The sequence below is a fragment of the Caloenas nicobarica genome, chromosome 1 (genome assembly GCF_036013445.1).
Source record: "Caloenas nicobarica isolate bCalNic1 chromosome 1, bCalNic1.hap1, whole genome shotgun sequence".
Classification (NCBI taxonomy): Eukaryota; Metazoa; Chordata; class Aves; order Columbiformes; family Columbidae; genus Caloenas; species Caloenas nicobarica.
This window is the reverse complement of record NC_088245.1, coordinates 10,784,449-10,810,412: the sequence shown is the minus strand read 5'-3', so window position 1 is coordinate 10,810,412 and position 25,964 is coordinate 10,784,449. Positions and strand designations below refer to the sequence as shown.

At 36.5% G+C, this 25,964-nt stretch overlaps 1 protein-coding gene across 2 annotated transcripts in view; it reads right to left on the bottom strand.

Moving 5' to 3' along the window:
- The window catches only part of PCLO (piccolo presynaptic cytomatrix protein), a 353,249-nt gene that overhangs the window by 58,291 nt on the left and 268,994 nt on the right, over positions 1-25,964 (bottom strand). The window contains exons 14-22 of one of the 2 annotated variants that reach the window (XM_065648554.1): positions 24,020-24,231; positions 18,914-18,964; positions 17,847-17,977; positions 16,243-16,269; positions 13,187-13,280; positions 7,009-7,080; positions 4,213-4,393; positions 2,780-2,974; positions 1,372-1,554 (exon numbers count right to left, since the gene is read on the bottom strand). In XM_065648554.1, coding sequence (XP_065504626.1) covers positions 1,372-1,554; positions 2,780-2,974; positions 4,213-4,393; positions 7,009-7,080; positions 13,187-13,280; positions 16,243-16,269; positions 17,847-17,977; positions 18,914-18,964; positions 24,020-24,231 — 1,146 coding nt within the window. The remainder of the gene's footprint in view (positions 1-1,371; positions 1,555-2,779; positions 2,975-4,212; positions 4,394-7,008; positions 7,081-13,186; positions 13,281-16,242; positions 16,270-17,846; positions 17,978-18,913; positions 18,965-24,019; positions 24,232-25,964) is intronic. The other variant, XM_065648563.1, reaches the window with a different exon arrangement.

The window sequence follows — 25,964 nt, the reverse complement described above, 5'->3', positions numbered from 1 at the left end:
TAAAGAAATGCTCTCTAATGTCTAGTCTAAACCTCCTGTGGCCCAGCTTTGAACCATTCCCACATATCCTATCACAGAACACCAGGGAGAACCAGAACCACCTCCCTCCCCACTTCCCCTCCTCAGGAAGGTGTGGAGAGCCATGAAGTCACCCCTCAGTCTCCTTTTCTCTAAACTAGACAAACCTAAAGTCCTTAGCCACTCCTCATAGGACATTCTTTCCAGAATTAGACTTCCATGATATACAACCCAGGAACTGGATGGGCCTTTCAGTCATGATGCCTGAACTAGTACCATGATATCATCTAGCCTCTGCCTGAACTAAGTGTCTGGAGTTCAGCTGTAGAGTAAGACAACATATATGTGGGTGGATGCACACGTGTGTAGATATACTTATAGCTCTCATAAGAAACACCTTTTTATTTCTAAATGCAATGTTTAAAATTATTTGTTAAATTTGGCCTTGTTAATTAGCTGCTTAAACATCACACTAGTTCTCTTAATGACTTGTTGCCTTTAGGATATATCGCTTGAAATATCATTCCCTTTTTCTCTTCTACAACCTTCTCAGACTGCATTGTCCATGTGCACATTTGTGTTGACAGGAAAAACTTCAATGAATCATGAGAGCCTGGGAAGGGATTACAGCACAAGAGAAGATCTGGGAGTCCAGTCTGTCAGTTTATTGGGATAATCTCTCCAATTCCACGGAAATAAGCAAAAGATCAGTGCCAATTTGAACCAATTGAGAATCTGGCTCTTTATTTGTGATGAGTGGATAAATTGATGATGGTATTTAGGTTTGATGCACAGGTTCCTACAGGTATAAAACATTTTTTTAAGAGGCTGATTAGAAAGTTATCAAGAGATTGAACTACACATTGATCAAAACTTCCCTTTCCACTGGCGGTTTGAAAAATTCTCTATACTAATGAGTTTTGACATAATAGCTATGTGGGAGAAATGAAATTGTTAATGTCCCAATTAGAATTTCAGGAAAAAAAAAAGTGCAATTAGGTTTTTGTCACAGTAGAAGAAATATTCAATTATGCTTAAGCAGACTGACTTGGATGCATACTTTTTATTAGGCAACAACAAGACCAAAGCTGTACCATTTTTCAACAGATGTCTAAGTCCTCCAGTGGAATGGAAGTGCACACGTTTGTTTTTTTGTAATGTTTCTTAGCACAATTTTTCATCATGGATTTATGCACTGATGTGGAAAAATCAAGCAGATTTCTTGATTCATGTTAACATTTGCAGCACTTAATGGAGGGGCAAAATAAATAATTAAATATGGCAGTGAATTAGTAGACATGGCAAGAAGGATTTGGGATGTGGTTGGCTTCTTAACTATGTCTTTCTGCTCACCTCCTTCAGGCTTGACTGGTCCATCAGACATCACTTTCCTGAGGGCTAGTTGACTTTGGTCTTTGTTGTCATTGGCTGGTGAAGGCAGATTGTCAGACTGAGTTCTTTGAATAGGGAGGACTCCTGCTATGCTGTGTCTGTGCTGCTTCCTGGCATGATTAGACTGACCGCTTTTATGTGCTGCTGTGGCAGTGTGGGTGAAATGGAAACCCAGAGTATGTATCCTCAGATGGAACCAGCTTAAATGTTATTCATGCAAACAGAAGTGGTTTTTTTTCTGTATTTAAGTAGTGTTTTCAAACACCAGAGACACCACATGCACAGCATTAAAGAGTATTAAAACTGGCTGTTTCTTTATTAATGATGGTGAAGACAAGGGAAAAAATTTTCCCCCGGTTTTTGCATTATACCATGGTAAGTTTATGGCATATCAACAAATCCTGAAGACAAACACAATGATTCCACAGTCAGAGAGTTTTAATTCGCCATTAACTAAACCCTCAGCTAGCAATCAGATACTGGTCTGAAGTATACTCTGGAGAGCAAAGTTTTAATTTATTCATCTATTTGAGGTTGTCACATGAAATCTATCTTGACCCTTAATCAATCCATGGCACAAAAATTACTAGAAAAATTGAACTGACTATGGCACCTGACTTAGCTTTCAATTCCCTTTGACTTTGCAAACTCATTAACAGTGTTGAAATCTGATGTTATTAATGGCTTTGTGTCTTTAACGATTTTGCATTTAATGTGTTTAATGTTTTTGTCTGTTGCTGTTCTGCCTAACACTAATGTGATTTTATCTGAGATATTAAGAAGGTTGCCTTATATTTCCTTTCAAAAAAAAAAGATATTTACAGTCATCTTTCAAAAATAGAAATCTCAGACATATAGTTAAAAAACTTTTTTCTTTAATTATAAATCTTCTTTTGTGTATATAGTACTGTCCTTCCTGATTACTACTTATGGATATATTGTGTTGTTAATGTGCTCCAGCACTTGCGTGCAACTTGAAGAACTAGCAGCTGTATCTATGCAGGTTTTGATTATTTCATTGGTAGTTATTTAGTGACATCAAAACATCACCACACAATGGAATTCTCTGTGAGTCATGCACAACCATGGAACATCATGGACTATGAGTGAAGGGACTGATGGAGAAACAGCCAGTTTCACTGCAGTCTATATAAATGAAAATAAATAAATAAATAAAAAGACTTCTATATACAAGAGTATATTGTAATCATATGTATTCACACACAGGCACACAAAGAAAGACATTGAACAGAGTGAGCACAGTGTGCCAAGAACAGAAAAAAATAGCCAAAAAGGGAAGGACAGCAGGGAAAAAGGCAACAGATGAACATTAAGCTGCCATGCTGAGGAATTTATTTGCGTCTTTTACTTGGTTGAAGGCGAAGCTGTTGAACAGCTGCTTCAGCAGCGGCGATGGCTGCCCCAGCGTCTTCAAGGTGAGTTTGAGTGACGCTGGTTTTGCTTTGGCTGCGGGATGGACCGTGAGAGCGTAGATGTCCTTCAGAAGAAGATTTGGAGCTCCCTGGGCTGCTGTGGGATTTCTCAATCATGGGCACCTGCATGTCTACCATGAAAATGAAGAAGCACAAGTGTTGCATTTATTAAAACCAAACAAATGATTTAATTTTCTTTCTCTTGACTGGTCTTTCTAGATGCATTCCAAAACAAGGAATAAAGATTAAGCTGTGCAATGCCATTCAATGTCTTGGGGTATATCGTGATTAGGAAACTTATGAAGCACCATCTTCTACTTCCCCACTGTTCCCGGGCCCAGGAAATAACTAATTTACTATTGGGTTTCTGTCACCTGTGAATTATGTCTCCTGTGCAGGTTCACACTGGTGGAATAACAGGGTAGACTGAAGACTAATTTTTTTTCCACTTTCTACTTCTATAGTACGGTGAGACTGACTAGCATTACTTACACCCTTCCTGAATACTTAGATAATGTAAGCAGTTTTATTCTGAGGAATGGTCATGTCAAAACCATAGTATAACTTAAAATATACCATACTATTCTAACCTCTAATTTAGATATAGATCTTATCTAGACACCAATCCCTAGCAAAACATTACACAGAGAAATAGAGAAGAGATGGAGCAGAGTCTTATCACTCCAAGGCTCTCATCTGGGTGCTATTTGGGATGGATTTTGCTTTGATATGACATTCACTGTGTTTTAAGTGAGCAATGGGCTGCTGACTAATTACTGTATGTATATATATTAAAAAAAAATAAAAGAAAAAAAGTAGAGATAAACTTCTTGGACCAGGAGACACTGAGATCAGTTCTGCTTTTCTAAACACTAGTATAATTCTACTATATCAGCTCCATTGATTTCCAATACAATTTAGATATGCTACAGTCCATTATCATTGGCTGGAAATGTATATGCACTATTATAGCATAATTGTCATTCTATAAAATATTAATATGACTTTTCCAGAAGATAAAACACCATAGAATATTTAAGGAACATGAAAAATAGATAGCTAAATATATATTGAATTTGGCCAAGGCTACCAAAAAAAATGAAAAGGGCACAGAACCTATAGCAGATGTGCAAAGCACATAGAGCTTGTAAGCTCCTGTTTTAAGGACACAACTACTCAGTAAGTTGGCTGGCACTGAATTAAGCTTTGTCTCCAATGAATTAATCATAGACATAAATACATTTTTAATAAAAGTCTATACAAACTTGATAGCAGTAACTTTATTTTTTGTATTAGAACTTACACATAGCAAAGGTTTTCCCATCACCTGGAAAAACATTTTAGGTCAGATGCACCAAGTCATTCCTACCCTTGGAGGGGTCCGGGAAGATTCCATGACTTCTGCTTTTGATGACAGATGGTTTTGGGGATTGCTGGCTACTTTGTCCAGAATGAGATTTCCCGTGATCAATGTTTTCACTCTGTTCTTTCAGAGGGTACCACCGAGGAGTGTTGTCAAGCTGAGAGACACTGGATAACTCGATCAATACCTACAAATAAGTCAAAGTACAACATATAGCCTCTATCTCATCTATTAATGATTGTGCACTGTAGAAGAGTCTACAGTTGTGTTACCAAAAGTTGCAATCAAATGTAAGAAGTTAAGGGTATAAGGCTGTATGCTGACTCTCTGCCTATGCTCTGACCTTGCCTGATACAAGCCAGCTCTGATCCCAAACCCACATTTGTTAGCATATTGATGTGACTGAACCAATATGTCTTCTCAACAGCACCTCAGTAACAACTAGGAGCTTAGACAGAACTCCATACCAAGATGGCTAGACAGTTTAAAGCGTAGCTTCTGACCACTGGCTTGATAGCTAGACTAAAAAGACATCTAGTCATTCTGCCTCTGTATAGACATATTCTAACTGAAGAATCAGGCAGTGTTATTTTCTCCCTTTTGTCAGTGTTAGTAAAAGGGCAAATAATTCAATGTTCATTTTTAATAAAGTATTCAATAATATGACTGGTGCTTGTTAATTCTTAAAAAAATCCACATATGCAGAATTTGTAACAAAAAGAAAACAGTAAGGATGCCTTCACACTTCAGTAAAATAATAGAATTCAATAGGCCAATTAGGCCTTGAAACTTCACTGGAAAAAGAAAGAAAGGGAGATGCTATGGCATTGTGGAAATGAAATGACCAACTTTTTTATCTCCATTGTACATAAAATCTGCTCTAGGCCACCTGCATTGCTAGTAGGAGTTCCGTGAAATTTGTTAAAAAAAAAAGTAAAAAAAAAAGAAAAAAAATATCAGCATTTAGACCAATAAAAACCCTTCCCTTGATGGTCTTGAAACTGAGAAGGCCAAGAGTTGTAAAGTACTAGAGAGTCATCACAGAGTCTTGGATGAAGGAAAAGACAAAAGTAGCCTTGCTTTTGGCAAGGTGAGAGAGTTAAAACTAATGTCAGGTAGGGAAGTTTTGAAACTGCTAGACAAATAAAGTGTGCAATTACCTCAGGGAACAATGTCTTTGTCAGTTTATTACCAGACCCTGAATAAAAGAAAGCCTCTTCAAGTTTAGGGATGAAGCAGCCTCTTCACAATTGATTGTTTCTAGAATGTGAAAAGCCTTTTTTCTTTCCTTTTTTCTTTCAGCTTAATAGGTTGTATACGTTTTGGCTTGGTATTTCTGGTTAGGTCTATACTTAATCTGAGTAGAATAACTATTTAGCATGTTCTCTGGTGTGGTTTTTGGTCATAGCTTTGGGAATGACTTGGAAGACAGCATGGTTGAAGATTGCTCCCAAGAAGCCAAACAGGCTGGAGGCTCTGCTGTGTAGGAGAAGAGTTCACCTTCCATGGATGTGAACAATGAGGTGCCACTTGCCATCTGGGACATAGAAGTGGTGCTGGCCCTATTCAAGCAAGTCCTTAGAGCACAATTTGGACATCCCATATCTGGTGTTATGGCACAGGATTCCTCTGGACATCCTGGTCCTGAAATACACTAGATAGACTTTTCTATTCCTTTTTTCCAATAAAATCTGTTTTCATATTTAAGGCTAAATTACTTAATAAATAACATAGTTCTAGAGGTTGAAAATATTTACAGGCAAAAGTTTAAATATTCCTGTAGAGGCAGCTCCTGGGGCATCCATTTTCTAAATGTCATAAATAACAATGTAAATATTCAGTAAAGCCTTGCGTTTGGACAAAGATGCTGAACTCACCAAGAATGCTGACGCAGTATGCACAAAATAAGTAATCATATAGCTGCTTCCTATACATTTATTTTAGAAATTGTTCAAATAGTGACACTGATTGCTCAGTTTTGTAGTTACACAAAAGGGATCTGGAGCTGAACTGAGGGGGGTTTTTTTCAAAATACAGATGCAGAATGAGCAGAGGTACTCTGAGGTACTCTGTATATGGGCGATCAATTTTCCTGGGCTTCTCTTTCTAAACTATTATCTAACATTCTTTTGTAATAACATTTTTAATTACTTTTTAACATCATATTTATTGTTGGTAATTCTGTATGATACATGCATATGTTTATTTGCTTTAAAAAAGAGAACATACTTCTTACCATGATTACTCATCTTATTTATTATTAATTACAAGATTTTTCCTTCAGTCATACTTTGGTAATGATATAACTATTTTGTAGCATTAAAAATGAGACCTTGATCAGCAAGACCAAATTACACTTACGGATACTTGTGCATTTGCTAAATTATGGCTTGATGGCAGAATTTAATCCTCTAATCATTTACAGACTGATACCTCCTCAGCCTTCCCATGTTACGTTAAAATCAAGGTGGACACCTTATCAGTCATAACAAGAATTCCCCATTCAATTGCTGTGAAAGCTGTTACTATCTCACGCTCAAAAAAAAAATCACATGGTAACATTGTGTTGAGTCTGAAATGCGCTTGACCACAGTTTATCGAGGTAAACGGAAGGCGTCTTTCATGTGTGAATGAAAGAAATCATGTCCATTTGCTATGAAGTGACCAGTAAAACTGTGATGTAAAAAAGGTTTTGTTTAACAAAGTACCATACCGTGGAAGCAAACAGTCTCCAAGTACCAGCATGCAGTTAATCAGCTTTCTAACCAGTCAGTGTTAGAGAGGAGGAAATAAGATACTCACTTCACCAAGGAAGTCATTTGAGGAGAATCTATCATAATCCCAGACAGTCACTTCCAACGTTTTCTTTTTCAGCTGCAATTTAAATCAAAGCATAATTAACCCCATTACCATCATAAACTTCAGATCAAGTCTTTATGGTGGTTTCTAGTCATTATCTCACCATTATACCCTTTTTCATAGTGACAGCTAGGCAGCTTTTGTCCTCCCATCAGAAAAATAATTTGGGGCTATTATTTGTTATCAAGAAAAATGGGCTTGTGCTTGGCCCTCTTTTAGGAATTTCCACAAGTTGTTTTTGACAGAATGTGTGCCCATTACAAGAGCCAAACTGATTTTTAAGGCCCCATTTTTGTACTTCTGAAGCTTTTCTCATTGTGAGATCTGAGTTGTTTGATCCCAGACATTTGCCTAAGTTGCATTTGAGTGTGAATAACAAATGCATTATCTAAAACATCCTATTTACACAATCTCATCTGTGAAGACCAGGTTTTAATACCCCCAGAACTCAGCGTAGTCAATGGGACTCTGCAAGTGATCCAGACATGTAGGTCAAGTTGTACAGTTAGGTATTAATGACAGACATTGAAACCCATTATCTGTTGACCTTGTTAAGCTTGGTAGCTGTGTCAAGCACTCTTCTTCCAGGCTAGAGTAAACCTTTTCATATGACAAGATAGCGCAAGAGAGAGAAGCTATTGACCAAAGCAGTTGACATCATTGGAGAAATTGACCTGAATGTTATTCCAGGGCTGTTTGGGAACAGAAGGGGAGAGGATTGACTACCGGTAGTGTGTGCTTGGCCAAAAGGCCAGCAGGTGGCTGGAGAGGCAGTAATAAATTCATGTGGCTAAAAGAGAGAAGAACAAAATCCTGGGGGTATGGGATGTCTGCAAAGTCAGGTTGAGAAGTTGTAAGTGAAGAGTTTGTTGGATGCTTCCAAGCATCACTAAGGAAAACAGGACTCTTTTCACATACTTGAATAAAAGAGGCCAGAACCAGAAATCTTACGTGCTAATTGAGGTCACCATCCTAAGAGAAGCAACATGTCACTCACTGCTCTGATTATTAATTGGCTGCTTGGGACACAAGGACAACAAAGGATCAAGTCATTGCTCAAAATTATAAGCTATACCATTTACTGTTCATATTATACATACTTTCAAGAAAAACGCTGTTTGCTATTTACTTCCACTGGCCCTTGTTTTAATGCAACAGTTTCACAGCTCTTAATAACTTTATATTGCCTTTAAATGGTAATTTCATCTCATTATTATGTATCCAGAATATCTTCTGCACCCAGCTAGCTTCAGAAAAATGAGCAACCATGAAAAGTCTGTGTCTTTGAAAAACAAGTTTAAATCAGCATATCCTGGAAAACCCACACAAACGGGAATTGCACTATTTTTAGCGCCAACAATGTACTCTGCAAGTAGGTAACAACATGTCTTGAAACTTAAAATTAAAAAAATACTTGAGAGCAATTCTTTAATCTTTCTCTGGTTTATTCCTGCATAATTAGGCAAAATTCTTCTTAAACTTATCCTGCAATACTTAAGGAAAAAGTTGGAAAACAAGATTCTCCTTTAACATCCCTTACAGAATATTTGTAAAACTGATTTTCTTGACTGAATAAAATTAATTTTCTTTGCTGTTCCAAGACTGTATAGAAACTGCAATGTGAGAAATAACTTGAAAAAATGAGTTGAGCAGCCACTGGTCCATGCTACTTTTAGATTCTTGGATGATATAATTTCCTACTAGATGCTATACTATCTATATGTATTTTTACCCTTTAACAAAGAGGAATAGCATAAATACTTTTCAGAAATGCATAGTCTCAGTTGTTGCTATTTTGGGAGGACATGTCTTCTTGTTTCAAGTGATGATGGTGCAAGGACAGAAAGAAGAAAATATTTATCCAGGAAAGCAAAAAAAAACCAACCAACCAACCAACCAAAAAAAAACCACAATAAAACCAAACCAAAACAAACACAACAAAACCCAAAACCAAAACAAAAGGAGATTTTCAAGTAACTGAATCCCTAAGTCCCTATTTTGTTAGCTTCTTTGCATTAGTATGATAAAACTGTGTTGAAAACTTGCAGTATTCTACATTTCTTTGTGATATATATTTTAAGCTTCTTAGTTTAATAAATATTTTATAAAATACTTTATAAATTATTATGACAATGAAAAACCCTCAAAAGAGCTGTATTAGGCAGAGTGCATGAAACTAGTTTCCAAGAGGAGGATAAATTGCTTTTCTGAAGATGTATTTATGAACCACTATTGAAGGCAAAGAACACTCAATGGCTAGTGATTTTAAAAACAGCCATTACACCATCCCAGCAAAGTAGGGTTCTGCCTTACATCATCCAGTTTTAGGTCATTAACTCAGAAGTTCAGATCCCCATCAGGAATTTAACTTATAGCAATACTGAAATGATTTGCAGAAACCCATTATCCATCTAACTGTGAGTTTTTGCAAATGGGCAACATACCAACAGGAAAGATGAGAAAGTGTCCTAAAAGAAGGAAAGAAGTTTACACATGTTGTGCACCTCAACTGAGTTCCAAGCATATAATGAAAACAGTGTTACTAAGCTGCAACTAATTTCAGGTTGTGCCTTGTGGCATAATTTAAAATTAAACAAATAAATAAATAGATAACAAGGAAAAACACACACACACATACACACACAAAACAAACAAAACAACAAAAAAACCCACAACCAACCAACCAAAAAAACCACCTAAAAGATTATTACTGCATGTGAACTACATTTAGCCTTAGGCAGCCATGGACAACCATCATTCAAAGACAATGAAAGAATACGCAGAAACCGCTAATGCTTCTGTAACAGAAGACAAAACCAACACCACATGTACAGAAGTGTCTGTTTCTTGTTTAAATCTCTGTTGGTCACTGGGTTTTTTATGGATAACACGCATCTATGTAACTAAACATGTACTACTTGAAATATGTAATACATACTCCTTGAAACTCTCATATAAGGATTTGTAAGAGGAAATAAATAATTTTAAGGCAGTTTGTTCTACGCTTCAAGTAAATTCCTATAATTACTTCAAAATAAAGCAAAAGATTTCAGTCTCAGGATATTTGATTAATAGAAATGAAGGTGTTGTATTAGCTCATGCTTTATACTTATTTGTCTTTACATTCGTACTTAACATAGTATTGTACTTTTCTCTATATTGGTGCACTTCAGTACACAGAACGACAAAAAGACTTTTGCTTGGTCACTTTGAAATTTACTTTCTCTTGTCCAAGATATTAAGTAAGATTTAAGTATCAACACCCTACTGATTCGTAAGCAGGCTTTCCTAATTTTGAAAATAAAACATAGACTTCTACATCACTCAAGGATTTTGAAAACATTACTCTTTCTAAATATATTATCTTCAATTTAAGGACATGAGCTATGCAAAAGCTATTTGCTTTAATGAATTATATCCATCATCTAAGTAAATACTTTCATTTGCTTTCTGACAAGTAAGAAATTGAGGCAAAGAAAGCCACACCTTATAGCGTGGTCATACATTATACCAGTGGCTTGACCTGCAACAGAACTTACATTTTTTAAAATTTTCTCCTCAAATCAGTATAATGCTTTCTTTCATGCTCTGAGTAGATATTTGACTTGAATTAGCAATTTTTATACTGTATTTGTAATGTGTGTACTTGGCCTTCCTTGCAAATTATCTCCATTTTATTATTTAAAAAACCCCTTAAATTACTAAATATTTACAGTTTATTTTTCTCCAACTGTCAAAGTAAAATCTGCTACATGATGAAACCAGTCATTCTGACCTTGAAAAAGTCTGCTCCATTTCAAAGAGTGATCTATTTCCCATAATTATTTTCATTTTAATTTCAGCTAGGTTACAAAAGAGAAAAGGAAAATGAAAAATTGTACAACCAGCTAAAGTCTAGACAGTGACATTAAAATGACTATATTAGGAAATATTTAATAATATTTATTTGCTGTCAGCAGGTAACCTATGATTTGATGGAGGGAAAGGAAATGCTTCTTTGAAGAAACAAGACTCTAAATGATTTGTAAGCTTACTGTAGGGTACAACTGCTAACTCTGTATAACTTTGTGTATGATGCAGTTTTCCTTGTTTTGTGATCAGAACATTTATTCTCAGTCTATAGAAACTATTGTTTTGTACTTCTCTTTATATTCTTAACTATTTTGAAATATCCATTCTGAGGGTTATGAGAGCAAACGATATACTATTGCACGATGATAGTTCTTCGAACTGTAGTGGGAACTTATCAACAGCATGGAATTATCTGGTGATTTAAGAATTTGCTTTACTCTAAGCCAGGGAGCTGAATTTTATAGGAGAAGTATCACTCACACTGGTATATTAGCACTAGATACAAGCCATAGAAAGGTGTGGAAGGAAATACTATTCCCTGCATACACTTTTATGTGACAAGAGGACAAAATATACAACATATGTGGTGCTTGGATAAAGCTTACTTACCTGTAATCATAAGCACTACACAATAGTCTGAGAGGAAGGGAGAAGGAGGAGGTTTACAAAGAGAAAGCAAAAGTTCAAAGAATTCAACATGAGACCTAAAAGCAAATTTCATCAAATAATGTCCAAAAAATTGACATCAAAGGTATTAGGAGATGTTCTGCCATAAAAATGTCTGCCTAATAAATCCTAGGCTAAGATCATTATCCAATTTAAAATCATCAAACATCCATTGAATGTCCAACACCCAAGTTCTCTTAATTACAGCTCTGTGAAATGTCACAGCGGAACCTGAAAGAAAATTAAGTAAACTGAAGAGCCTTTCTTAAATGGAAAGCTCAGTTTGGAAATATTGCTAAGACTTAGCAAATATTTTTACAAAGCACATAAGACCTAGGTCTTATACTGCAGCTAGACAAACATCCCAGGTTTTTGATTCTGATGCTTTCATTGTCGATGAGCTACCTTTTATGCAACTCCACGCAAGACAACATGCAAAACCCAGCAAACCACAACGACTACATACAACAGGGCACCTCTGAAGTAAATCTAAGCTACTGCCTGTTAAGTTCAGATGTGTAGATTGTGTGAGCAACCATATGCGTCCCTCTGAGGGAAGGGTTTTGCTCAATGCAAAAATGAGTATCTTAAACTATGTTTCTCTCAATGAAGAAGAAGAATGAAAAATGACATTTTAAGTTAGGAAGATGTTGAGGTCTTGGTTGAGGTCTTGGTGTCATGTTGGAGAAGTATATTAAAAGTATTGGGAAATCGATTCACTAAAGAGTCTGGTTATTCTGGGCTTTTAAAAAAGTACTGAAAGATTAAGTGGCCTTGAAAAATGAAGTTGAAAGTATCAAGAACAACACACTAAGAAAGGCAAAAAGATTTAGGGCTGCGTACAGATCCATTATTCTACAAAATATACTTCATAATTTAAACAAATGGACTGATCATCACTTTGCTCTTTAAGCCTTTTTCAAATGATAAAAAGTCCCTTTGAAAGAGGAGAAAGAGGACTAAATTGCTTCATACCGCCTCAGTTAACCCTGTAGGTCAGACAGCATTAGGAAGCCAAGAAACAGAGAAGACTCCCACAGACTCTTTTCCCAGATGTGAGTTAAATCTCTCTATAACAATGAAATGAAATATCTTCTAATTTTTTTTCAGGTGATTCAAATTTCAAGCCCATTGCTGTAAATTGCTGCTAAATCTAAAAATTTCTCTCTGTATTCTATAAATATTTTTTAATAAGAAAATGGTAGGACCTGAGTTTTGTGTGAGCTTGCATGGCTTTTGGAAAGAAGAGTGACAGTGATTTCTTCATCTACTTCAGAAACTTATGTCTTAATTTATTCTCCCATTAATTTATTCCTTCATTGCATGATAATTTTTTAAATTGTCACATATCTACTTACAGCATGATTATGAGTTTAATCCCCACAAATTACCATTTTTATGAGTAGAAAAGACAAGAAAAGGGTATTGATATAGTAAGCTCTATCAGAGGCACAGAAATAGTTCCAAACTTCTCCTAAATTTGGCAAGACTTTACAAGGGTTCACAGAATTGCCAGTAGCACTGTTCCCTTCATGGAAAGCACTGCAGACCATACGAATAATAAAGTAGCAAACTGCACTGAACAGTACTACCAGTCACGCACCTGCTCCGTGGAGATATTTTTATAGATGACTGTCTGATTCCACTCAGGATTCAAGCTTTTCTGTACATACTTAGTTCTCCGCTTGTACTCAGCACTGAATTTGAACAAAGGAGGAAACATTACATTAGAAATCTTTTGTTTCTTTCTGTTCTAGTGCAAAAAAACCCCACCCACAAACAACAACAAAAACACAACACAAAACCCCCAAACAAACAAACAAAAATCAGAAAAACAAAAAGAAAAGAACTGCATCTCCCATTTCTGAAACATCTCAGGGTTAGAAGAGGACAATGACCGCCTTTGGGTTTTTTCTTTAGTATGCCTTTCTGACATGGCTTTTTAAAGCATCTTCTCCTGACTCTTCAGCAGGCTAGCTCTGCCTACAACAGTTTCAACATAAAACATCGGTCTGCACATGCGGGTATGCTTTGTTCTCTTGTAGGTGTTAGGCTCTGATTATAAATTGAAGTGATAATGCATTGATTTCTTTTCCAACACCATCCTCCTATTAGCACTTTAAAGTAGCATGAATCCATTATATTTATAGGTTGCAGTCTCTAATTACGGGAGTCCCATCTCACAAGAATGTTTAATGAATGCCATGGGATAACTAATATCCTGTTAATGATAGAAACACTAATTTCTTATTGATTCTGTTCTCTGGCTCTGCCTCTCACTGTACTGGAAACAAACACAAAAGCGCATCAAGCTCATGATTGTTTTTATCAATAGCCAAGAATAAAATTTTGGCTGCATAATCAGTTTTTAAAGAGAATTGGTAATGCTTTCTATTGCACTTTAAATTTCCTGAGTATGAAGAAAACAATACACTGACCTTTGACAGAGTATGGATTAATCTAGCTCTGTGAGCTTTGATACCAGATTTGCTTCCATTCCAATTTTAATTTAATATAAGTGCTGGGTAGGAGAACAAGAGAAGCTTTTAATACTTCAAAAACCCAACAAGGTATAAGGTTAAGAATTTCTTTTTGCCACCCTACAAGCCAACTGCCCTTTGTTTTCTGTTTGAACCTTCCATACATTAAAGGACTTACTGCTATATCTATCACTAAATTAAATGTGCCCAGGACTGTTCTCCAGCACTAATGCTAAATGGCACAGAATAATCCGTATCTGCTCTATTAAACAGTCTTCAGGTTAATTTTTGGTAGCATGTTGTTCTCCTGATTCTCACTTCTGACTTTTGATTGAACTATGTTTTGGTTCGCGCTGTGGCACAGTCTCAGAAGTAATGAACTGGATGCCTTTCATATGAGATTAACTCGGAAGATGCACTGCAGGGACTCATTTAATCAGCTAGTCACTAATGATGTACCACCCATGGTACCAGATTGGAGCAGGTCTGAATTAATGTTATGAAAAAGATGTATGTGCTTCATCAACCCATATACATCAATGATGGGTCTTCAGCACTGGCAGTTTCATTCTACAAACTCAAGTTTACTGTGCAGTGCTCCCCTGTAATTATTCTAGAGTGTCTAGTGGCCTTATTCTCCAAAAGGGGGTGGCCATATCCAACCTGCTGACTAGACTGTTATCTTTTAATTAAAGTGAATTGCAGCTAATTTCACCCCCACTTTTCACTCATAGTCGTTCTATGCAGTTCCATTTATTTTCTTGCAAAACATGCTATCCTTTGTCTTCCAGTTTATCAAAAAAAGTGAAGGGACCTGTGAATTTATGATTCTTTTCAGACATTTCTGATTCTTTTCAGAAATATGAGAAGGTGATTCATGCACTGTTGAGTTTCAGAGCTGGCAGAGACAAAAGTTAAATGTGTTGTTAACATGGTAACTCTGGAACATTTCCACTGAAGTCCATAGAGTATCTGGGTCTAAACTGGCAAGGGTGGCATTAGCCCACATTCGTGTAACCTATGGTGTGGATCTGTCGCAGAGGGAAGCAGGAGACATTGACCACTTCTAAGGACGTGCAGACTCAGGCAAAGCTGGATGACAGCTGAAAGTTTCTAGACCTCTGAAGGGAAGGATCTGGCAAATACATTGAGTTCATACCACCAATGCACTTTCCCCCAGCAACAGTGACTGACAGGTGCTTTAATCAAATGTATTCATTAAACCAGTCTAAACCCAGTATGAAATAATTTGCACTTGAAATTCATAGAGTATGTTATGTAAAAATATACAGACTGCATTACTCTTTTCTTCATTGTTTCTCTATGCTTCCCTAACTATAGTTTATTAGTAAATAATACAACTGAAAGTACAATGAAAAAAGTATAATAGAATAACTGCATATAAAATGTGGCATTTATACACATTAATTAAATAATTTTATTAATGAAGAAACAGGCTGATGATAGAGAAGATCAGTGTATTAAAATTCATCTGTTGACTTGTTTGGTCAGGTTTCTACTTTCAACCAGATTTAGAATTAAGGCTGAATTACTACTATTATATATAATACTTTGCTTGGGCTGATATTAGCATATCTTGAGAATGGAGTTTTGCCTTATGTTTCCAACTCCAGGACAAACAAAGCACTACTAATTTTAATAAATAAAAATTTAACTTTGTTTACCACAAATAGCCATTTATGTGATCAAGCAGCTTTAAAGCCAGCTGTGCAATTACCTAGAATTATCCCTGGCTTCAATGTCTATACACTGTGCAAGGCGTAGAGAGAAAAATATTCCATTTAATTTCCAAAGAGTGCCTATTTCTCCTGACAGTAACACCATTCAAAATCTTGATACAAGTTCACAGTTAATTATTTCACAACATTCAGTGAGTTAGAATGAATCTTTAGATATCTCTGAATAAAATTCTTCCAGACTTCAAAAGAAATTTTGCTTGTCATCAGAATTTGGCCCTGGAATATTGAGGGCCATTAATTACTTGTTTACAGTTTCTTCTGACCTGGAAATGGGATTCATTAGAGAATGAACAGCAAACCCACACTGCAATCACATCATCAATACTCAAGAGAAATCTATAGTTCAATGCACAGGCTTATCATAATATCATGCATGCATAAAAAGTGAAAGAATAAAATTGGAAGATAGTACACTCTACCTTGCATTTTGGACAACCATGACTTGTCTGCATACCCAGCATTTACAGAGATAAGAACACAGAGGAAGCAGTGTGAGAGAAAGTGAGACAGAGGTGAAAGAAAACATGCAAATAATAGGTAGTTTCTACTATCAGAATCAAAGGAAACAGAGGCACTAGGAAGAATAAGAAGTATAGCATGGACTGAACTACAGATAAAAGATATTCAACAGCAATTCAAGTTTCTGATTTCAGAAATAAGCTCGTCTCTTTTGAGAAGCTTTTCATTTTCATTATTCCCTAAAGTCCCAAGTTACACGCAAAACAGTAACATTGCCATGTTTTAAAAAGATGAACCCAAACAAAACTAAAATCCAAAGTTTTCATCACTTGCCCGCAAGTTTAAACATATATTGGATCTGGCTTAGACCTCTGCAGGTTAAATATCTCTCTAGTTCAAAGTCTTATTTCTACATCAGTGAATGCACCTGCAAAATTCCCAGTAAGATTGACAAGTATTTTACAAGACTCTTATGTGCATTAAAAAACCCCTCAAGATTTAGGATCTGTTCCCATTATATTCAGTAATAGTTTTGGGCCCAGTGCCACTGAACCATATTGAATGCTGTAGAGCTGGAATCAGCAAGCTACAAGAGAATACACCTGCCTTTAGTTGTACCATTCGTGTGCTTTTAGTGATGCTTGCCCATATGCCAAGTGCTGAACTGTGACCTGAGCATCTACTTTCCTGTTACTTTGAATAGAACAGAAATACAGATCATTAGTTGCATGGTTGTAGCCTAAAAGTCTTTTAGGATGAGTGTGATTACACAAGCAGAGAAGTTTGCAGGAATTTGTTTTTGCAATCCAAGGTCTAATCCACCAATTAAGCTTTAGATATTGTCACTGAAGTCAACAGGATTATTACAGCCGTGTATACTTACGCATATGTTGCATTCTGCAACTTTAGGGCACAAAAAAGAGTTATAATACTGCTGATACAGAAACATACTTTTAAAGGAAGCCCTAATGAGATACTTGTAATTACAGAGTCTAAAAAAAACGGTGACTAGTGATTTGTTTAGTCATTAGATAGACAATTACTTGAATTTCTAAAACGACATCTTAACTCTTAAAAAAAATCATAAAAAACACCTGGAATTAATATTTCCTGTCTACTATTTCTCACCTTTTATATTACATTGCAACCTTAAATTTATCTCTGATACTGTAATTCTGCATGTTTGTGAATCTGTCCCAAGTTAATGTCTTGAGCTGAAGCAACAATTCCATTTTAACCTTAACGTAGTTTTCTTCATTAGAGAGACTATTACATGTATTTAGTACATTACAGTAGTGTCTGCTGTTTTCTTAATATATATTTTTGCATGTAGTAGAATTTTTACATGGAAACAGAATAAAAAAATCTACAGGAATGATCGTGAAGTCCCTGAGGTGATTAGCAAAGTGTGCACATTCTCCTGAGAAGAGGATCTGGCTCTCTATTAAAAATCTACCATTTTTCCTGGTTTCATACCTAGATTTTTTTTTTATAGTATATATTAACGACAAGTAACACACCCAAATTCAAAGAAAGTTTAGGTTAAAATTTCTCCTACACTTACCCTCTCCCGGGCAGAAGATAAACTTTAACGAAGGGGTCAGAATAGCCATTGTTGTCTCTGGGAGCAAGGTTTCTTGCCTGAAGGATGTGGATGATAAGGTTGCCAAGGTGTTTGTCATAGTTGATTTGAAGCTAGAGAATGCATTAAAACACAGTAAGATAATTTAATTTTATTTCCTAAATGATTCAATACCTCTCCAAAATTATTTGAATAAAATCAGTTTTAGACCTTTACTTTGGCTGGAAATACATTTTAGCAGTTTCTGTCTCTCTCTCCTGACTAGGATGAGATGCTAGGTGATTATGTTGGACCTTGAAGCAAATTTTGTTCTCAAAGTCTATCAGTATTAGTTAAAAAAAAAAAAAAAAAAAAAGGAAACATGCATATTGATCAATTCTATTTGGGCAAAAGCAGATGAAATTTAAACCCTTTACATTCTTCTGAACAATAGCCAGCTTACTGTGTAGAAATTACACAAATTCTGACTGCCTGGAGCCCAAGCCCAGAAAGGATGTTGTACTATGGAAAAACCCTTAGGATTAGTATAGGACAGAGGGATGAGTTAAGGAAACAAAAGACAGAAATCTATAGGAAATCGGGCTTAATTTATTCTGCTCCTCCCAGTTCCACTGTTAAAAAACAAACAAACAAACAAACAACCTGAAGTCAAGTCAGTTTGCATAAGACATAATCACAAACTTGGCATTGCATGCAAATGAATCCACTGCACTAGGAGGGACCCACAGCAGCCTTTGCTTAAATGCAGAGAGTCTGGGAATTTGTGATGTAAACCACAACAAGTGCCTAAAGGTTGAAGATCAGAATGAATTTCACTACATTTTTATCCCCTTCAGGAACAGTAGTATTTTCCATTCTTCTGTTTGTATTTCACAAGACAACATTAAAGACAGAGGCAAAAATCTAGCACTGACTTACATTAGTGACATTTCAATAAGTTGGAGTTGAATAAGAAATCACTTAATAGAGATTGTGTTCAGCAAACTTATTCAACAGGGAAACACAGCCAAGAGCAACAACAATTTACACAGCAAGAATTAAATATTTACCTGAATTTCTCCAGTGATTGGATGGGAAGCAGACTTCACAGTTTCAGTGGGCTGCCGGATTAAAATACATAAATAAATACATAGGCACACACTCACAAATATACACATATGCATATTGGAAATAATAGATGTTCGAAGTTAACTTTTTTAACATTTGTTGTTTATACTGCTGTATTGCCATATATTTTTAAAAAACATTTGTCTCCAGTTTGTATGCTTAAAACTAATAGTTATGGTATTTCAACAGCACTTAAAGTCCAGCCCAGACTTTGTGCAAGTACAGCCTCAGACCACTTGAACACCAAAGTCTTTACAGTCTGAGCTGGTTGGTCACACAGGGAGGCATAGAGCGAAAAAGACATATAGCATTAACTCTGTCTAACGAAAGTGAATTTTGCAAAGAGAAACCAAATATCATGTCAAGTACAACATATCCATACTTTTATTGAAAGGCAAAGGTTACACTAGTTTAAATTGAGTTTAGGTTAAAGTGGGTAGAAAGAGTGGAAAGAATGGTAGTAAAACTGAGTGAAGTGTGTAAATGGATTTCACAATTGCAAGCTATCTCAGATAATATTTTTTGCTTTATTATGTGTTTTCTGACAATCAGTCCAGCTACACCTCTTCATTATCAAATTCCTCCACACACTTTCCATGACATGAATTTAAAATTTTCTGTCCTCTGTTTTACAATGCTGTATAATTTTGCTTGTTCTTCTCTGTTCTCTATCACTGAGCTTCTCTAGGTTGCTTATAAAAGCAATAAAATCCTTGGTGTCTTTGTTTTTTCGTGTTTTCTTCCCTCCTGCTTGTTAGTAGTTCGAAAATAATATCATAATTTGCTTCACATCCCGGACTCTCATAAAATGCCGTTCTGTTAAACTGTGGTGCCCTTGAGCCACCCTGGATCTATCTCTAATCTGCAAGCCATCAGTCAAGCAAGAAAGTTCAGTAGCAGGATTTGAATATTTTTGCATTCTTTCCACATCTGCTTTCTTCATTGATGCAGCAGAAAACAAAGGATGCAAACAAGGACAAACTTACTGGTCTCTGAAGACTTATCCGGAAGTCATCTTTTCCCATCTTTCCAGAAGTGACCAGCAGCCTGACATTAGAATTTCTTTCACTTTCTGAGAGGAGGAAAACTCATCTGCCTCTTTTGTGCTGCCCTATCCTCCAAAAAAACCCTTAGAGATTTTCTCAGGATGTTGGAAATGAATTGCTTTAAATTAGGTCAAAGCAGAGCCTATGTCTCCCAGATCAGAGCACCAAGTTAAGGTGATGCACTACCCTTTTCAGGTTTGCAATGAGGAAACATCCCGTCAATCACTCAAACCCGCAGACCAGAACTAACCGGAAAAATTCCAGTCAAGCATTAGCGCAACAGAAAACAAGGGAGAAAAACAGCCCAAACCTGCCTCTCATCTAATTATATTCGCTGTCCTGTGTAGCCTTAGTTTTGTTTGTTTTATATGCTTTACTTTGCCTTCTAGATGTGTTTCGTTATGAACACAAACTTTTTCAGAAAAACAAAAAATGTTGATTTTTCTGGAAATGCATGTGGCTCTGAAAAATAATTCTCATGGAAAATTTTAAAACCAGCTTTTCTTGGTACCTTACAAAGCTTTTAAAGTGTAATGCATCCAGCAACTAAAACAGGGCATCAATAGTTTATAAAATGTTCTGAATCTTACATGATATTTTAGATTGATGGCAAACTACTCCTAAATTTTGTTTGGTCCCTGAAAGAATATTCAAAGAGAGAATTTAACTCCTTTTGAAATCTACTTGAGCATCATGTAAACTTTCAAATCAGGGCTTAAATGGCTTAAGCCATAACTTTAACTCTGCAACTGGATTTTATTATACTTTAATAGTTCTCATCTCAGTTGGTACTAGCACTGACAATACTGACAATGCTACAAAATAACATGGTGTCAGCTGTTCTGTGGCTCAAATATCACTGCCCGATAGTCCAAACGCTCTAATTTTTCAGAAGTTTGAATAGCAAAAATAATGAGTTTGTTCACTCCAAATATCATGCAATAAAGATTGTACTAGCACAGATAATGTACAAGGAGTTCAGAGAAAAGGGAATGGGCATGCTGAATTTGTGTGGGGACTTCCAAAGGTGGTTAAAGTGGAGTTCTCTTTAGTCATGCAGTTACTTCGTTTTCATCTACTTTTCTGTAAAAATAAATATGCATTTTTATGTTTTGATATCATTGTTAAATATCTGTATTCATTTACAAGGCTGTGACTCAGCATATTAAATATTTTGTTTTCTCTCTGATATCAGCTCGCTTAAAACTGACCATGGAGAACTACCTAAATATTCAAAGAGACATGAATAATTTAAGCTGAAATAGACCTCTCAAGGTCATCTGGTCCAACCCCCAGCTCAGAGCTGGGCCAACTTTGAAGTTGGATCTGGACTGAAAAGCAGAGATGAAAATAAGTATCCTTCTTTATCAGGGCCTCAGTGAGGATTAATTTGAAAAGATGGAAAAGCATCTTACTGCTGACTTCTCTAAGAGCCAAAGGATCTGAGGATTTAGAAAAACAACCCATTCTTCAAGATACAAAGACAATTAAATGTTCCTATAGGGCATTTATATCCTGGGTGTAATCTGCACTGTAGAATGATCCTGCTTATTTACATTACAAAAGAAACAGGTCTGCACAGGATATAGTCAGCTCAAAGCTCCCAAAGGTTAAATCTCTCATGTGATGGCTACTCTAATTTCATTCTAATTTCTTTGATACTCCCTGTACGCACTCACACACCTTGTGTAAGAGCCGGTGCTTTGTAATTTCACACCTGATGGAGAAGGCTCTCATTGCCATGATGTGAAACTTGTTAATGCCAGGCTCGGCTGCTATGTGCTATCACTCTCCATAGAAGTGGAACAAAGCATTAAGTATGAGAGAATCAGCACTGCAGAATATCAGAGACCCCTACAACCTTTCCGCAGCATATATTCTATACAGAAAGCTTAAAAAAAAAAAATAAAACAGAGAAAAAAAAAAGAAAAAAGAAACAAAAACTTGCTAAAAATAAGAACAGTTGCAAAAACAAGATCTAGGCAGTTTGGATATTTAGTCTGTCATAATACTTTGGCATGGCTGCAGCCTGCCTAGAAATGCTGCCGGCCCAAGGCAAAGAGCCGTTCCAGAAAGGATGAGCCGTAGCTTTCTCTTCTAGCAGAGCTCAACACTATTAGAAATTTGGCCTGCAGTCAATGAACAGAAACTATACAAGTCAAAAAGAGCTATGGTTATTATGAAAGAAACCCCTCTCGACATGATTTTCAGAAATAAGCAAAGAATGCTTTAAACATTTACCTGATTGGGTTTGACTTTTGCATCCTCTACATAAAGGCATTAGTTTTAATAACTTTTTGTTTCATCTTTATAAGCCTCCAGTTGAATCTTTGTAAAAGATTACTAAATCCTTCGTGAAGCAGGAAATGAAATTTATGCATCAAACTTTAGGTGACCTGCTACAGTGCGAAAGCTGGGAACCCAACCTTCTCATGTGGGCAGAGAGAAGCACCACTCCAGGACACACAACACATCAAGGATTTATGGATCTCCATACCCTATGCAGTGAATTTAGGAGTGTGATTCATTTAACCAAATGAAAAGGGTTTCAGTCTAGATAGCGACATCTGCACTGAGAGCCCTGCCCTCTACTTTCCATGCAATGCATGCACTTTAGTAACAGGTTTCATCCAGTCTCATGAATTGTACTTCAGAAGTGCTTTATTCTCACTGGTAAACCTAAAGCACATGGCAAACTTGTTCATATGTAGATGTATACAACATTCACAGCAAGGTGCGATGAAACCAGCTGTTCTCCTGATGATTAGGCAATTCTGCCAGATTCCTGACAATCTCGACGTGGATTTAATTTGTGCATCATAGACCTGAATCAGCTCATACAAAGTCTAAGGGAATTGCGGCAAGACCGAATTACTATCCAAAACAAGCTGATCAATAAATATATTTACAGGTTTTGCTAAATTCCTGGATGAAAGAGATTTCTGTGTTTCCTCTCACATGGAAGTTACATAAGCACATTGAAGAGCCATCTGAAGTGAGCAGGCACCATGGACTGGTTTTGGTTTGCACAGCACCTAATGAATTTCGCAGTTCAAAACACAGTCATAGTTTCAACAGCACAGAAACACAAACATAACAATAATGCAATAGGAACCTGACAGTCCCAAGAAGGAATAAAGATACAGAGAGAAAAAAATCTAGAAAGTACCTCATTTGCAATGTGAAACTTCCAATAGTAAGACAGCAAGAAGCTGGGTATTCAGGGTACCAATCACCTTAACTATCTTGCAAATTGCTTAAGCAAATGCAGTCTTTGAAGGATTGATTTTCACTTCAGGTGTTATATATTTTGACACAAAATACAAAAATTGTGACAGATGCCTTTATCACCTAGTTTGCAGTTTCAAGTTGAAAAAATGCCACTAAATTCCCGTTCTGCCCTTTCCAGGTGTGCAGGCGGGTGCACAAGGAGGAAGAAAGCAAGCTGAGAAATGAACAGGACGTGGCAAAGAAAATGAGAAAACGTACTTAATAATTTCATGGGAATTAGCTAGTGACAAAACACATTTTGATGGTAAATTTATTTTTCATTCTTTCCCTGGATTTCAGAGAAATGCTTAATATTGCTATGATTATTCAAAGCTTGTAACACTTCAAACAGCAGCTTAGTACAGAGAGGTAAATTATTGCCTTAGTAATATCAGCTTCTTCTGTGGGACTAGTATCTCACCATCATGGAGGATGTACTTAAAAAGGAACAGAAACAAAGAATGAAAAGGGCAATTATTTGGTTTGAAAACGATAATATTAAATTTAATAAATCTATTTTCAGAGAGGGCCCAATATTTTATGACCTTGGATAAATCACATCATCTCCTTTCCTAGTGTCCAAATTCTATATCTTAACAATAATACTTATCACTGTCACAGAAATGAATTCATCAACATGTGCTGTGGTTTCTTGCTCCACTAAAGAAGATAAATAGGCAGTCTCTTCTTGTCATCAAAATGGTATTGCCGCATAACTGACAAGTTTCTTACTTTGCTGCTGTGCCGCTTTTTGCTCACTGAGGGAGAACCAGGTTGACCGGGGCTGGGAACAGCACTGGAGGCGGCAGAAGTGGTTCCAGAGTGAACGTGAGATCCCTTTTCCACTCCTGAGGAAGCGACCAGAGGTGACTGCTGCAGTGAAACCTTCTGGAGCTCTGCAGCCAGCTGCTTGGGATCAACCCCTGGGGACTTTGCTTTATCTACTGGATTAAAGAAAGAGAGCTTTGTATTGATAATTGCTAGCACATTCAAATCCATCTTACCATGGTACACAGACAGGATAATGATCTTCAAAAATTTTCATATCGTCTGCTTGTATACTTTGAAGATGCAAAAGGCAACCTATGAAAAATAGACATGTCCCCCACAACATCAACATTGCAATTCTAATCTTTCCACTCAACATGCTGTCAACTAGTGTTACTCATCTCCCCAGATTTCTGAGAAGGTCATTCTCTAGCTGAAGAAAAATACACCTTGCTGATCATGCTGAATCATACTGGAGCAAATTACAGTTTTAAAGGCTGGCCTATGTTAACTTGCACTGTTTGAAACTGGTCCAGTTTCACCAAGTATCTGAACTTTATCGTAACAAACTTTAATCTCAACTTTGTTTTTAATCAACTGGACATCCAATAAAACTGAATTATGCTCCTGAGATAATTTATACAAAAATAAACAGAAAAGGAGCTCAAAACTTTAGCACTGCAAATTAATCAAAGCAGAATAAAATGAAAACAAATGTAGAGTAAAAGCCCTGATTAACCTTTCCGTATTTCACATATCTATGTGAGGCATCTGTGGTAGGAGTCTGATTGCCCTCCCTTCTACCCAGAGATGAGTGAGGAGAATTTACTCTTTGTAGACAGCAATTGCCATTTAATAGAGAAATGAGGTCAGTCAAGTTTCACATGTGCCTTAAAGTGCATAGAATTAAAAGGATACTATGCCCAGCTTGCTTCCCGGGTTCTCAGAAGTATGTGAGGTGTAAGGCAATACATTAACCTTATCTTGCCTGCTAGTCTATATGTTTTTTCCTTTGTAGAGGGATTGTTCCTTTCCAAATGGTGTGCAAAACCTCGGAGATGATGGCAAGAAAGACTTGACTGGGCAGCCAGAAGGGACTCTGCAGTGCTGTTCCAACAAATAAACCACTAGAAGATTGCTAGACTAGGAGGAAGAATGGCTGCAAGAATGCGGGAATTTAAATTTATTTCTGTTATTTCTCATTTTGAGTTTTCTCCATTAATAAAAAAATATTGTTCATTCTGTCTTCCCAAACCCAATTTCAATGTCTTTGAATGCCATCGGTGTTTTTTGATTTGCTCACCAAGGAAAAAATTGTGGGTAGCTCTGCCTCAAAGCTCTGTTAGACTCAGTTTTTGTTTTCCATTAATGTCAGTAACATCCACTTTCAACAAGAAGTAGCTTGATGGTAAATATATTAACAGATAGGAAGAGTTATATGGTCAGAAAATGGAGGATTTAATCCAGGTAACTTGTGTACTGATTGAAAAAAGAACAGTCACAAAACCACAGAACTCAGAATGGACCCCTGAGATGCTGAGTGAAACACTCTTTTAATCTGCACTGAGCTTGCTCAAAGGCAGCCTTGCTAGTAAGATTGTGGATGTTGGTTCAAAGTTAGATGAGATACAATACCACGACTGGAGCCTGCAGTCATGGTATTGATTGAACAGAAGGAAATTCCCCCTAAAACACTGCCTTCTTAACAAAACTTCACACAAAGTACTTGCTATTGCATCCCTGTATCTTAGTAAATACTGTATTTTCATCACTAATACCGGGCCATAAACCTTTTATTAAGGTAACATAGGCCTCAGGACTTGTTCTGTGTTATTTGGACTTGCTCCACTTTGCTAGGAGCTTTGTTTCAGCTTGTCTGGCTGCAACAGCAATTGTCTAATGACCAGAT